General features: G+C 47.0%; 1 protein-coding gene across 2 annotated transcripts in view; it reads right to left on the reverse strand.

The window, feature by feature from the left end:
- Positions 1–14614, reverse strand: part of ACAD9 (acyl-CoA dehydrogenase family member 9) — a 46499-nt gene that overhangs the window by 31039 nt on the left and 846 nt on the right. Inside the window, exon 2 of one of the 2 annotated variants that reach the window (XM_043442729.1) lies at positions 10493–10586. The exons of the other annotated variant lie outside the window; for it this stretch is intronic. Within the exon in view, the coding sequence (XP_043298664.1) occupies positions 10493–10586 (94 nt within the window). The remainder of the gene's footprint in view (positions 1–10492; positions 10587–14614) is intronic. 2 annotated transcript variants of the gene reach the window in all.

The following is a 14614-nucleotide window of genomic DNA, read 5'->3' on the forward strand; positions in this document are numbered from 1 at the left end:
GAGTGCCAAAGAACTGATACTTACAAATTGTGGTGCTGGAGAAGACTCTTGAGAGTCCCTTGGACTGTAAGGAGATCAAACCAGTCAATCCTAAAGGACATCAACCCTGAATATTCATTGGAAGGACTGATGGTGAAACTGAAGCTCCAATACTTTGATGCCAAGCTCCAAAACCTGATACCAAGAGACAACTCACTGGAAAAGACCTTGATGTTGGCAAAGATTGAGGGTAGGAGGAGAAAGGGGTGACAGAGGATGAGATGGTTGGATGGCATCATCAACTCAATGGACATGAATTTAAGCAAACTTCGGGAGATAGCGGAGGACAGAGGAGCCTGGTGTTCTTCAGTCCATGGGGTTGCAGAGAGTCAGACATGACTGAGCACCTGAACAAGGTATTGAGAGATTAGCTGTCAAAAAAGGATGCTGTGAACATTTTTCTGTAAGTGTATTGCAGGCATGAGTTTACATTTCCCTTGGGGAAATATCTAGGAGGGCAGTGCCTGAATCATATGACAGGTTCATGCCAAACTCTAAGGGAGTGCCAGGCTGTTTTCCAAAGTGGTGGCCACCTCACACGCCCACTGGTGCTTTGGAGTCCCAGTCGCCCCACGTTTCCGCCATCACTGGGTATGGGCAGCCTCTCCGATGCCAGGCACAACAGTGAGTGTATCGTCACGTCTCACTGTGGCTACACTTTCCTCTCCCCGGTGACTGAGGAGGTGTTGGGCACTCACGTGCTTATTTTGCCAACTGTACGTCTTTTGTTGGTGAAGTGTCTTTCAACTGTTTGATGCATTTTTGGGGAATTGGGTTTTCTTACTGAGCTTTAGGAAGTTTCTTTATGTACTAGAGTTAAGACTTTTAACTGGTATATGTTTTACAAAATTCTGCTTCTGGTCTGTGGTTTGACTTCTCATTTTCTTAACAGTGTCTCAAAGAGCACAACTGGGGTGGGTTGGGGCTGGGTACTGAGGCTCGGGAGGTCAGACCTGGGGACAGGACTGGGGTTGCTATGGGAAGCCAGCATGAGGTGCTACGGTGTGCTCTGCCACATCTGAGGGGGTCTGGGAGGAAGCCTGGGCCCGCCAGAGAGGCGAGGCACCGATGGGGGGGGAGGGCTGTCACGGCCGTCTGCAGTCTCCAGCAGCAGGGCGCCACCCACCTGCACTCCACGGGCAGGCGCAGGCTGCCATCATAGATTCCAGAGGCCCCCACCGCCGAGGGTCCTGGGAGTGGGTGCAGGTCACCACCCCACCGTCTGGGAGCCCGCACGGCCTGCCACTGCCCAGGGTCCTGGGCCAACGTCCCCAGGGAAGTGCATGGCCTGCTGCTGCTTCCGAGGGCCCCACAGTCCAGTGCCAACCCCTGCCCCTGCTCCCCAGGACTGCACAGGGAGGGTGCGCAACCCGCCACCACAGCGGGAGAGGGCCCCACGGCTGGGAGCCGTGTTCCTGGGAACCTGCACACCCCGCCCAAGAGCTAAGAGCCAGCACACGCTAAGCCAAAGGCGGCCAGCATCCAAACCAAAAACAGACCTCACAGCAAAAGACATTAAACCCACACACGCTACCCAGGGACACTCCCTCCAAGACCACAGTAGGTTAACTGTTCCTCCCAAACTCACAGACTAGGAGAAATATGAGCAAAACGAAGAAGGAAAGGAACCACTCTCAAGTAGAAGACCAAGAGAATCACCCTGCAGGAACTATAAAACAGACCTCTTCAGTCTAACAGACACTGATTTCAAAAAAGGAGATAAGGAAACTGATGAAGGAATTACAAAAGACTATCAACAGATAAGCAGATTAGTGTAGAAAGGAACTAGGATCTATAAGGAGGAGCCAAGAAAAATTAGAAAATTCATTTACTGAGACAGAAACCGCGCTCAAGGCAATAAACAGCAGAATGAATAACGCATCACAAAGAGCAAGTGACCTGGAAGACAGACTAGTGGGAACTACCCAATCAAAACAGCACACAGAAAGTCAAATGGGAAAAAAAAAAGCAATGTAAGAGACCTATTGAATAATAAAAAGTGGGCCAATCTATGCATAATAGGGGCTCCAAAAGGAGAAGAGAGAGAAAAGGGGATTGAAATGTATCTGAAGAATTTATGGCTGAAAATTTCTGAAAGCTAAAGAAGGAAACAGGTATCCAGGCATAGGAAGATAAACCCAAACAAACCTACCCCAAGACATAATAAAAGTGACCGAAGTGAAAGGTAAGGGGAGGATTCTAAAGGTAGAAAAACAGTTCTTTACAAGGGAACCCCCATGGGGCTATCTGATTTCTCCACAGAAGCACTGCAGGCAAGAAGGGAGTGGCAAAACAGACTCAAAGCCTTGAAAGAGAAAAACCTGCAATGGAGAATAATCTATCCAGCAAGATTATCATTTGGAATAGGAGAAATAAAGAATTTCTTAGACAAGCAGAAACCAAAAGAATACAGCAATACTAAACCATCCTAAAAGAAGTATTAAAAGGTCTTCTCCAAATAGAAAAGCAGCAGGAAGAAATAGGAAGGAGGAAATCACAAAAGGAAAATAAACCATTTAAATTAGCCAGTATATGGATTAAAAAAAAAAGAAACCTATTTGTGAAAGCAATGATAAACACAAGGAACAGCAAAAGGAAAAACTTGAAGATGTAAAAACAGACATCCAAATCTTAAAATGTGAGGAATGAAAGTAAGAAAATGCACTTTTTTTAAAGAATGTGTTTGAATTTATATGGCTATCAGTATAAAGCACGCAGATAAAGGAAGGGGCTGACACAGTAGACAAACAGCAACCACAAAGCAAAAACGTAGGACAGAATCACAAAAACCGCAAGAGAACACGAGCATGATATAAAAGGAAATCATCACACCAGGAGAAAAAGAAAGAATCAACTGCAAAAAAAAAAATAAAAAAATAAAAAATAAAAAAAAAGAATCAACTGCAAAACAAGGTTTGAAATGGCAATACACATGTATCAATAATTACCTTAAATGTTAACGGACTGGATGCTTCATTCACAAGATACAGAGTGGCAGACTGCATAAAAAACAAAAGCCTGATATGCTGCCAACAAGAGGCCCACCTCAGGGGAAAGGACACACCCAGACTGAAAGGGAGAGGGCGGCGGGCACGAGCCGCCTGGGGGTTTCTCCTGTCCCAGAGGAACTGCCACAGAAAGGCCATCTTAGAAGTCAGTTTTGCAAAGATAAAGGACAAGCTTCCAACAGCCGGAAAACCGGGACAACCATTGCAGGGGTGGTCTATGAGGATGGCATAGTTTTTGGAGGACATACAAGGCGATTAAAGGGACGGTTGTTGTTGACAAGAACTGTCAAAAATACACTTCACATCTCCTAACAGTTACTGCCGTGGTCCGGGACAGCTGTGGGCACGGACAAGACGACCTAGCTCACCTCCTCCATCCTGGAGCTCCACTCCCCTTGCACGGGCTGCGTGGCGGCCAATCAGAGGTGGCCGCAGACAGATGCTTTCCGGGCAGCAAGGTTACACTGGCAGCTCTAGCATTGGGGGAGATGTTACTGGACCTCACCTCTGCAGCCTGTGTTCTCACGGTCAGCCGTTGAGTTGCCTTATATCACCGTGGGTTCCGGCTCCTTGAGCGCCATGGCCATGTTTGAAGGTAAATTTAGGACAGATATGGAGGAGGAGGAAGCCAAGAAGCTGGTGAGTGAAGCCAGAGCAGCTGGCACCCTCAGTGACTTGTGTTCTGGAAGTAACATCGATCTCTCTGTCATTAGCAAGAGCAAGCTGGACTCTCTCCACCAGTATTTGGCGCCCAAAAAGAAGCGGGGCAGGTGTGGCCAGTACGGATGTGAGAAAGGACCACTACAGGCCTCAGTGAGAAGTCACTGCCCTGGAAACTGAGGCACTGCAAGAAACAGTCCCAACAGCGGACACTTCCTGAACGGGGCTGGCGGGGGTTGGTCTCGGCTCGAGGAGGCTGGGGGCAACCGAGCCTGTAAGACGTCCGGCCAGTCTCTGCTGAGGAAACCCAATAAAAAACGACAACCCGAAGAAAGAAAAGAAAACGAGGGATGGCAAAGTTATTTCATGTGAATGGAAATGACCAAAAAGGGAGCTGCAGTACTCAGACAAAATGGACTGTGAAACAGAGGATAAAGAAAGTTAAAGGACACTGTATAATGATAAAAAATCAATACACTCATCAACACGTATGCACCTGCTAGCAGGGCAGGCTTCCCAGGTGGCGTAGTGGTAAAGAACCCGCCTGCCGAGGCAGGAGATGGAAGAGACACGGCTTCAATCCCAGGTCAGGAAGATGCCCTGGAGAAGGAAATGGCAACCCACTCCACTATTCTTGCCTAGAGAATCCCAAGGACCGAGGAGCCTGGAAAGCTACAGTCCATGGGGTCGCAGAGTCGGACACCAGTGAAGCAACTCAGCACACACACGTTGGAACACCCAAATATCTAAAACAAACACTAACAGATACATAGGAATACAATAATAGTAGGAAATTTTAATACCTCACTCACATCAAGGGACAGATCTTCCAGACAGAGAATCAATAAGGCAACAGAGGTCCTAAACGACACAACAGAGGAATTAGACTTAACTGACATTTTCATGGCACTACATCCAAAAAACAGAATTCAAGTACACATGGAACATTCTCTAGAACTGGTCACATCCTAGGGCACAAAACTAATGCTATGGACAATTACATGCCCACAAATTCGACAACCTCAAGTTCAAAAGTATAGAAATTATTTCAAGCCTCTTTTCTGACCACAACGACATGAAACTAGAAATCAACCAAAGGAAAAGAAATGAAGAAAAAACAATTACATGGAGACTAAACAACATGCTACTGGAAAACAAACGGGTCAAAGAGGAAATCATAAAGGAAATTACAAAATAGCTGAGACAAATGACAAGGGAAATAAAACCATACAAAATCTATGGGACAGAGCAAAAACAGTGCTTAGAGCAAAGTTCACAGCAATTCAGGCCTTGCTCTCAAAACAAGAAAAGTCTCAGGTAAACAATCTAACCTAAAAGAATTAGAAAAAGAAGAACCAAAAAAACCTAAAGTCAGCAGAAGATAGAAAATAATAAAGACCAGGGAGGAAATAAAGCAGAATCTAAAGAAACAATAGGGAAAAAGTCAATAAAACCAAGAGCTGGTTCTCTGAAAGGATATATAAAATAGAGAAACCTCTGGTCAGGCTCATCAAGAAGAAAAGAGAAAAAATCCAAATAAACACAATAAGGAATGAAAAATGAGAAATTTCAACTGACACTGCAGAAATAAAAGGGAAAAAAAAACTAAGAGAATGCTATGGACAATTACATGTCCACAAATTTGAATGGACAATTTTCTAGAAACATCAAAACTAAATTAAAAAATAGATCACCAAAACTAAATCAAGAAATAGACAATATGAACAGATCAATGATCAGAACTGAAATAAAATCTATAAAAACAAACAAAAACTTCCTACAAACAAAGGTCCAGGAACAGATGGCTTCACAGGTAAATTCTGCTGCCAAACATGCAAAGAAGAACTTATACCAATTCTTCTCTCTCCTCTAAAGATTGAAGAGGGAACACTCCAAAGACATTCTATGAAGCCCCCATCACCCAGATAACAAAACACCACCAAGAAAAGAAAATTACAGACCAGTATCTTTGACGAATATAGACACAAAAACCTACCTAAAGAGACAAAACACCTATACTCGGAAAACTATAAGACACTCAGGAAAGAAATCAAGGATGACATAAGCAGATGGAGAGATACACCATTTTGTGGAACTGGAAGAATCAATATTACAAAAATGAGTATACTCCCCAAAGCAATCTACAAATTCGATGCAATCTCTATCAAACTACCAATGGCATTTTTCACAGAATTAGAACAATAAATTTTGCAATTTGTAAGGAAATGCAAAAGACCCCGAATGGCTAGAGGACTCTTAAGAAAGAAAAATGGAGGTGGAGGAATCAAGCTTCTAGACTTCAGACTTTTTTTTTTTTTTAAGACTTCAGATTATACTACAAAGTTACAGTAATCAAAACAATATGGTACTGGCACAAAAACAAAAATATATATTAATGGAATAGGATAGAAAGTCCAGAGAAAAACTCACACTTATGGTCACCTAATTTATGACAAAGGAGGCAAGAATATATACCATGGAGAAAAGACAGCCTCTTCAATAAGTGGTACTGGGAAAACTGGACAGCTACATGTAAAAGAATGAAACCAGGACACTTCCTAATACCATACACAAAAATAAACTCAAATGGATTAAAAACGTAAATGTAAGACTGGATACTACAAAACTCTTTTAGGAAAACACAGGAAAAACATTCTTTGATATAAATCACAGCAAGATTTTTTCTGACCTACTCCCTAGAGTGATAAAAACAAAAATGAAGAAATGGGATCAAATTAAACTTGAAAGTGTCTGCAGAGCAAAGGAAATCATAAAGACAAAAAGACCACCCTTAGAATGGAAGAGAGTATTTGCAAATAAAACAACTGACGGATTAATCTCCAAAATACACAAGCAGCTCAAACAGCTCAGTATAAAAAAATCAAACAACCCAATAAAACAATGAGTGGAAACCTAAGCAGACATTTCTCTAAAGAAGACGTACAGAGAGCCAAGAAACCCATGAAAAGATGCTCAACATCAGTAATTATTAGAGAGATGCAGATCCACAGAAATCTAGAGAGATGCAAGACTACAATGAGGTACCACTCCACATCAGTCAGAATGACCATCATCAAAAACTCCACAAAAAAAAATAAAAGCTGGAGAGGATGTGGAGGAAAAGGAACCCTCTTACACTGTTGGTAGGAATGTAGACAGACACAGCCACTTTAGAGAACAGCATGGCGGGCCCTTAGAAAACTAAACAGTAATACCATGTGACCCAGCAATCCCACTCGTGGGCGTACACCCTGAGAAAATCTTAACTCAAAAAGACACACGTACCCTAGTGTTCACTGCAGCACTATTTACAACAGCCAGGACATGGAAGCAACCTGGACGTCCATCAGTGGAGCAATGGAGAAGGAAAATGTGGTACATATACACAATGGAATACTACTCAGCCACAAAAAGCAATGAAATTGGGTCATGTGTAGTGATGTGGAGGGATCCAGAGGCTGTGATACAGCGTGCAGGAAGTCAGAAGGAGAAAAACAAACATCATGTATTAATGCATAGATTAATATACAGAGTCTAGAAAAATGGTACAGGCGAACCTATTTGCGGGGCAGGGACAGAGACGAAGACGAGGAGGATGGACGCGTGGACAGAGGGGACAGGAGAGCGACACACACTGGGGGGTCAGCGCCTCCCGGAAAACGGCGAGCGGGAGCCGCTCAACAGCACGGGCGGCTCAGCCGGGCTCTGTGACGACCCGGGGCGGGGAGTGAGGTCCACGAGGGAGGGGACATAGTACACCTGGGGCTGGTCCGCACACCACCCAGCAGAAACTGAGCCAGCACCGTAAAGGGTTATACTCCTTAAAAACACATGCGGGAAGCCCAAACCACTTAATCTCTTACCTTAGAAGTGTCATGAAAACTTAGACTGTAGAAACAGAATACGTATCTTGGGCATTAGAAAGCATGTGAAACAGAAGAGATAAAACATGGAGGGTTGTAAATTTGGCAAGTGATACATTTCTTAGGGCTTCCCTGAGAGCTCAGTTGGTAAAGAATCCGCCTGCAATGCAGGAGACCCCGGTTCGATTCCTGGGTCAGGAAGATCCTCTGGAGAAGGGATACGCTACCCATTTCAGCATCCTTGGGCTTCCCCTGTGGCTCAGCTAGTAAAGAATCTGTCTGCAATGTGGGAGACCTGGGTTTGATCCCTGGGTCGGGAAGATCCCCTGGAGAAGGGAGAGGCTACCCACTCTAGTACTCTGGCCTGGAGAATTCCATGGACTGTATAGTCCACGGGGTTGCAAAGAGTCAGACACGGCTGAGTGACTTTCACTTTCAGGCTGCATCATTCTGTTTTAAACCACCACCATAGTTTCTTCTGTTGCTACATTTCTTTTGGGCTCCTCTCGTAGCTCAGTCGGTAAATGCAATGCAGAAGACCCAGGTTTGATTCCTTGGTTAGGAAGATCCCCTGGAGAAGGAAATGGCAAACCACTCCGGTATTCTTGCCTGGAGAATCCCATGAACAGAAGAGCCTGGCAGGCTACAGTCCACGGTGTTCCAAGAGCCGGACACGACTTAGCGACTAAACCACCACCACATTTCTCATGCATAGCTTGGAAATTATCTTGTCTTATCCCAATAAACAGTGTCTCTATTACTACTACCAAAAAAAGAAAAGTGGGCAGAAGACCTTAACAGACATTTCTTCAGGGAAGACATACAGATGGCCAAGAGGCAGATGAGAAGATGCTCAACAATCACTAATTACTAGAGAAATGCAAATCAAAAGTACAACGAGGTACCACCTCACCGGTCAGAATGTGTGTGTGTGTGTGCTTGTGCTCAATCATGTCTGAGTCTTTGCAACTCTTTGGACTGCAGCTCACCAGGCTCCTCTGTCCATGGGGTTTTCCAAGCAAGAACACTGGACTGGGTTGCCATTTCCTCCTCCAGGGGATCTTTCCTACCCAGGGATTGAACCTGTGTCTCCTGCACTGAAGGCAGACTCTTTACCCGCTGAGCCATCAGGGAAGACCACTGCGCAGAACAGCCTCATCAAATAGTCTAGTAACAATAAATCCTGGAGAGGGTGTGGAGGAAGAGGACTCTCCTACACTGTTGGTGGGACTGCAAATTGGTGCAGCCACTACGGGAAATGGTAGGGAGGGTCCTCAGAAAACTAAAAATAGAACTACCATATGAGCTAGCAAGCGCACACTTGGGAATACACCTCAACAGAACTGTAATTCAGAAAGATCCACGCGCCACATGTCCACGGCAGCACTGCTCACAACAGCCACGATGTGGAAACAGCATAAATGGCCGCCCACAGATGAATGGACAGAGAAGACGCGGTCACATACACACAACGGAATACTAGTCAGCCATGAAAATGAAGTAATGCCGTTTACAACAACATGGATGCAACTGCAGATTATCATACTAAGTCGGCCAGAAAGTGAAAGACAAACACCATGATATCACGTATAGGTGGACTCTAAAACAGGACACAAATGAACCTCTCTATGAAAGGGAAACAGAATCGTGGACACAGAGAACACAGGCGTGGTTGCCGAGGCGGAGGGGTTGGGGGAGGGGGAGGGTGGGAGGCTGGGGTTAGCAGACGGAAGCTGAAAACATAGGATGGATAAACCACAAGGTCCTCATGTATAACACAGGGAGACAGATGATATCCTGTGGTAAATCATACTGAAAAAACTATTTTAAAAGCATGTCTGTATGTGTGTAACTGAGTCACTCCGCTGTATAGCAGACTGGCACAACGCTGTAAATCAACTATGTTTCAGTTAAAAACAAAGAGAGAGAGACCTCGTTGACAAAGCAGGCTGACTCACACACACAGAAAACAATCCTATGGTTACCAGAGGGGAAAGGAGGGAGGAGAGATAAATTAGGAGGTTGAGATTAACACATACCTACTATATACAAAATAACCACCGACCTACCTACAATATAGCCCCGGGGACTACACTCAGTATTTTGTAACAAGTTATGAGGGAAAAGGCTCTTTAAAAGTGTATTATATTGCTGTCAGTCTGTCCTCACTCAAGCCCTCCGGGGTTCCCACAGGCAAAGGACACTGCCCCCGCTAAGGGCTGAGGGCCCTGAGGGAGGGGCCCTGCGGTCCACACAGGCGCCTCCAACCTGAGGTCTGGCCCCCGATCCTCCCTGCTGCCTAACAAGTGAAGTTACAGAAATCGCGGGTGAGCCTTCAGAGACACTGACAGCAATCTGCCACTGCACGCAGTCAAGTGTGTGACTCATGGGCTGGGATTTTACAGGTTTTGCTCTGCTTTCTATTTCATTTTTCTAATTGCTCATTTTTATTGTATTTTACAGTCAGTCGGCAACAGTGTGGAAATGTTAAATGTTAAATGTAAAGATACATTCAGAAGCAATGAACTAGATAGCTTATAATTAAAGAGCAGTTGGAATGATCTTTTAAGCAAAATATGCCAACAGCCCTGTTTTTTTGATTAATGAACACTGCTTCTACTACTAAATATCAAAGCATTTCCAGGGCTTCCCTGGTGCTCCGCTGGGTAAGAATCTGACCTGCAATGCACAGTTTGATCCCTGGCCTGTGCTCCACAACGCAGAGAAGCTGCCGCAGTGAGAAGCCTGCACGCTGCGATCAGGGAGGAGTCCCCGGTCTCCGGGACTGGAGAAAAGCCTGCGTGCGGCAACAAAGAGCCGGCGCAACCAAGAAGACACGAACAAAAAAGTGTTTAAAAAAATAGATACCGAAGCGTCACCCTGCAAATGGAAAGCTGTAATGCTAAAGAGAACCCTACATACCTTCTTCGGTGAAGAATTTTTCTACAGGTCCCACAAACTGATTAATTTCCTTAAGTTCATCTTGGCTAACTTCTGGAAACGGGAAAACTTCTTTCTGAAAATGATGAACACAGTAAAGATGTAACTGTGGGCAACCTTCCACAGCGGTCATCTCAGTCAACAGGGAAGGGAATGGACGCGCCAGTGTCCGCATCGGCTGGCCGAGCCTTCCAGGCCGAAGGAACTGGACAGAAAACTTCAGCAGGAGCGCAGGACACGAGAACTGCGTCAGACTCCACCACCTTGGTCCAGCCTCCTCCCTGACCCAGATTATCCCCGATCCTGATCAGCTTTCCTTACTAAGAAGTGACGAGGACTCCTATGAAACAGGGAGCCTGGGCTAAGGCTTCCAGCTCCAGCACGGTCCCTGCTGTGCAGGGCGTTCTTAGACAGACCCCTTCCCCTGTTCCCAGGGCCACTTTCTCACCCAGAAAACGCAGGCGGTCTCTGTGAGGACCAGGGAAGATAATGGACAAGATGGCGCTTCATCAAAGCTCACCTTAGTTATGTCGTGAGCTTAAAGATGCTGCTGCTGACAAGACCATACTGTGGTCGCAAGGTCTGACTTCTTGGTGGGCTGCTGCGCAGCTGCGTGCTCTAGGACCCGCCCCTCCGTCCGAGGACCCCTGACCCCTGCTACCTGGGCTGAGCATGCCAGGAGGCAGGGCCACCAAAGGAGGCCCCACTGAGGAGCCTCACCAGCCTGAATGCAGCCCAGACTCTGATGCTGTGGAGCGCGGCATCAGTTTCTCCCGTTACAGGTGACGCCTCAGTGGGCCGCTATGTGGCTCAAATGAGATGACGTGTCCTGAACATGCAGTGACTGACCAGGGAGCAGCCGGGGCTTCCACCCGAGCCTGGATTCCCCACAAGGCCTCTGCTCTATGTCGCCTAAAATCATCCCACTGAGACCTCAGCCCCTCTAGCTTTTGGGCACTGCCCTCCCCTTCAGCTGCCAGCACGACCTGACTTTCAGGATTTGACCAGCGCCTGCTGAAAAGTGATGTCCCAGCCCCCAAGCCGCCCCCAGGAGCCGGCCTCTCCTCACAGCACCTCTCAGCAGGTGAAAATTCGTGAACGGAGAGGAGTCCTGTCTCCTCCCTCCAGCCCACAGGCTCTCACGTCTGTTTTCTCCTCTTGGGCCCCTGTACAGGTGAAGGGTGGATTCCAGCCAAAATTGAGAGCTGACTTAGAAGGAACCGCTGCCTCCAGGCCACCTCTGGCCCTGCCCCTCAGGGGCTCCGGAAGGAAACCAGGCTGGGCTGCCATCACTCGCAGCCACTTAGAACAAAGCCGGCTCTGGAGCTGAAAACAGAAGCTGAGTCCACTGCACTGGCCTGCACAGCCTCATGGGCTCAGCTAGGCCTGCTGCAATGGCTGCATTAGAGGAAGAAGATTCTGGAGTCAGTCAGCAGCCAAGTGAGAAAAGAGAACAGAGTGGGACCAGTTTGGCCTAAACTCCAGCCAAAGGAGAACCCACCAGGAGAGAGGTCTCGAGCGTACGTGAGAATGAATCTCTGAGGGCAATATTCAGGGTCTGAATGGGGTGCTTCGTGGGTGCTCGGTTCAATTTCATTTGCAATTTTCAAATTTTTGAAACCAGTGGAACTGGTTTTTCCAATTATTCTACATATGTAGAAACCACACATGTAACACGGATGAAAGCCAAGCTGCTCCTGGCTGAGGCTGTGCATGGGGAGAAGAGTCACCCAGATCCCTCCCACGGGTTCCCACAGGAGACCCGCGGGCACTCTCGGAACACTCTGAGGGCAGGGGGACAACGGCGTGATCATGAAGGTCTCCTTCCAGGTTGAGGTTCTAAGCATCTCTGCTGCCACGCTGCTGCTCAAACCCCAACAATGCTGAGAAGCCGTGTTGGCCTGAACCAGGGCAGTACCAGTGCAAGTGCTTAAAAGCCGTCAGATTCGAAACGGAACCTGAAGGTAGAGAAGCTAGGATCTGCTGTCAGAATAGATGTGGATTATGACAAGAGGCACCCCCAGGTATTTGACCTTGAAATGGAGCAGGACCCTATGGCCTTTGCCCTACAATGTCCTCAGCCTGCCTTTTGTCTTCAGCCAAAGAATGAGTTTAATCAGAGCAGTGAGAAAATGAAGAAACAAGGGAATAGAGTCAAAGGCGACCAAAAAATAAAGTAGTCATTAAGCGTAGTCAAGGACCTTTAGTTCCTTCTCAAGGGCTAAAGATAATATTCTGAGTCATAGCCTGTGAGCTGTCTTAGAGATGTTGAAGCCTCCACCTGGGGGAAGAAGTTAACTTCATGATGACCAGACTCTAGCCATGACATAAGCTGCTATAATTTCGAGAACTGGCCTCATGGAAATGGGAACTGACCCTGGAACTGAAGACTGCTGCTGCTGCTAAGTCGCTTCAGTCGTGTCTGACTCTGTGTGATCCCATAGACGGCAGCCCACCAGGCTCCCCCATCCCTGGGATTCTCCAGGCAAGAACACTGGAGTGGGTGGCCATTTCCTTCTCCAGCGCATGAAAGTGAAAAGTGAAAGTGAAGTCGCTCAGTCGTGTCTGACTCTTAGCGACCCCATGGACTGCAGCCCACCAGGCTCCTCTGTCCCTGGGATTCTCCAGGCAAGAGGACTGGAGTGGGGTGCACTGCCTTCTCCAGGAACGGAAGACTAACTGTACTTAAAACAACCAAGATGGTGCTGGCCAGTTCACTGATGACCAATTTCAAGATGACTGTCAGAGATGACTGTGCTGTTTTTGTATGTAACCCCCTCCCTCAGTCTATAAAAGCTCTTGCCTGCAGGTGGGGTGGGGGAAGACAGTCGGCCTTCGGACAGGCCCCTCACCTCCCACCTCCAACCCTGGCTGCCAGCATCAAAAATAAAGCAAACTTTCCTTTCCACCCATCTGGCCTCTTTACTGACTTCTGAGAGGTGAGCAGCTGGACCTCCCTTTCGGCTACAACCTGAACAAGTGGAACGGCAGAGTCACCACCATCTGCAATAAGACGACCAGAGGGAAAGGCAGGATCAGGTGGAGAGACCAGGAACTCAGTTTTGGATGACAGGCGATGCCTAGTAATACCCAAGTGCAGCTTTTGACTGGAAGGGTAGATATACAGAGACTGGGGCTCAGGGGAGAAATCTCATCTGGAGAAATAAATGTGCACCTTCAGGATACTGATGGCATGATACTAAACTAGATCATCAGAGGAATGGTTAGAGATGAGAAGACTATACACAGACTGAGCCGAGACAATTCCCACTCCAACTGAGTTGGTCAGAAATGCCAGCCAATGTTTAGATGTCAAAGAGCCAAGAGGGGATCAATGCCCTTGGGTAGCTGAGAAGGCTTGGGGGTCTAGCTGCCACTGTGATGCAGAGCATGCAGACCACATGTGGGAAGTAGGTAAGTGTAGAGGTGGAACTTCTTACCTAAACGGGTGCATTTGCTCAATAAACAAGAAGCAAGGCCAACAGGTGAGAGTGACGGGGGAGATGGTGCTAAAGGTTTGGAGAAAGGGAAGCATAAAACATGTGTATTCTTTCTTCCCCATGCTGCTGGGAGGCACCAGTTCCCAGGACGGAGCACCACACAGCCCCAGGTTCTGGGGGAAATGGCTTCCCTAACTTTTAAAGGCCTAGCTTTGCACTTTTTAGCAGGGCAAACCATTCCAGTCTGGGTGTCTGCACCTGTAGTGCCTGACAACCTTAAAGAATGCTCTCGAGAAGCCAAGGAATAACTCCTAAAGTAGCACAGAATCAGCCAACATCGCAGCCAAGCTCCAAGCACTTTACACACATTTTTCTTTGGTTTTCCAGCTACCTGTAGGAGGGGACAAAGACTGCTTTTACTATTTCCTGTATGAGAGCTTGGAGCAACTTCACAGGACTGGTTAGCCCAAGCTCACAGCACTAGTAGGTTTTGCAGCCAGTACTGACTCCTCAATCTGCAGTCTCTTTCATCTGCCCCACGTGCAGCAGTTTAATAAAGCATTTCCACGCATATACAATCTCACTGGGGCTTCCCAACACACACACACACTCTCTCTCTCTCTGTCTCTGCCTCGGTGTGCGAGGCAGAGTGCACCGCCAGCTC

Source organism: Cervus canadensis, chromosome 22, assembly GCF_019320065.1.
Source record: "Cervus canadensis isolate Bull #8, Minnesota chromosome 22, ASM1932006v1, whole genome shotgun sequence".
NCBI lineage: Eukaryota > Metazoa > Chordata > Mammalia > Artiodactyla > Cervidae > Cervus > Cervus canadensis.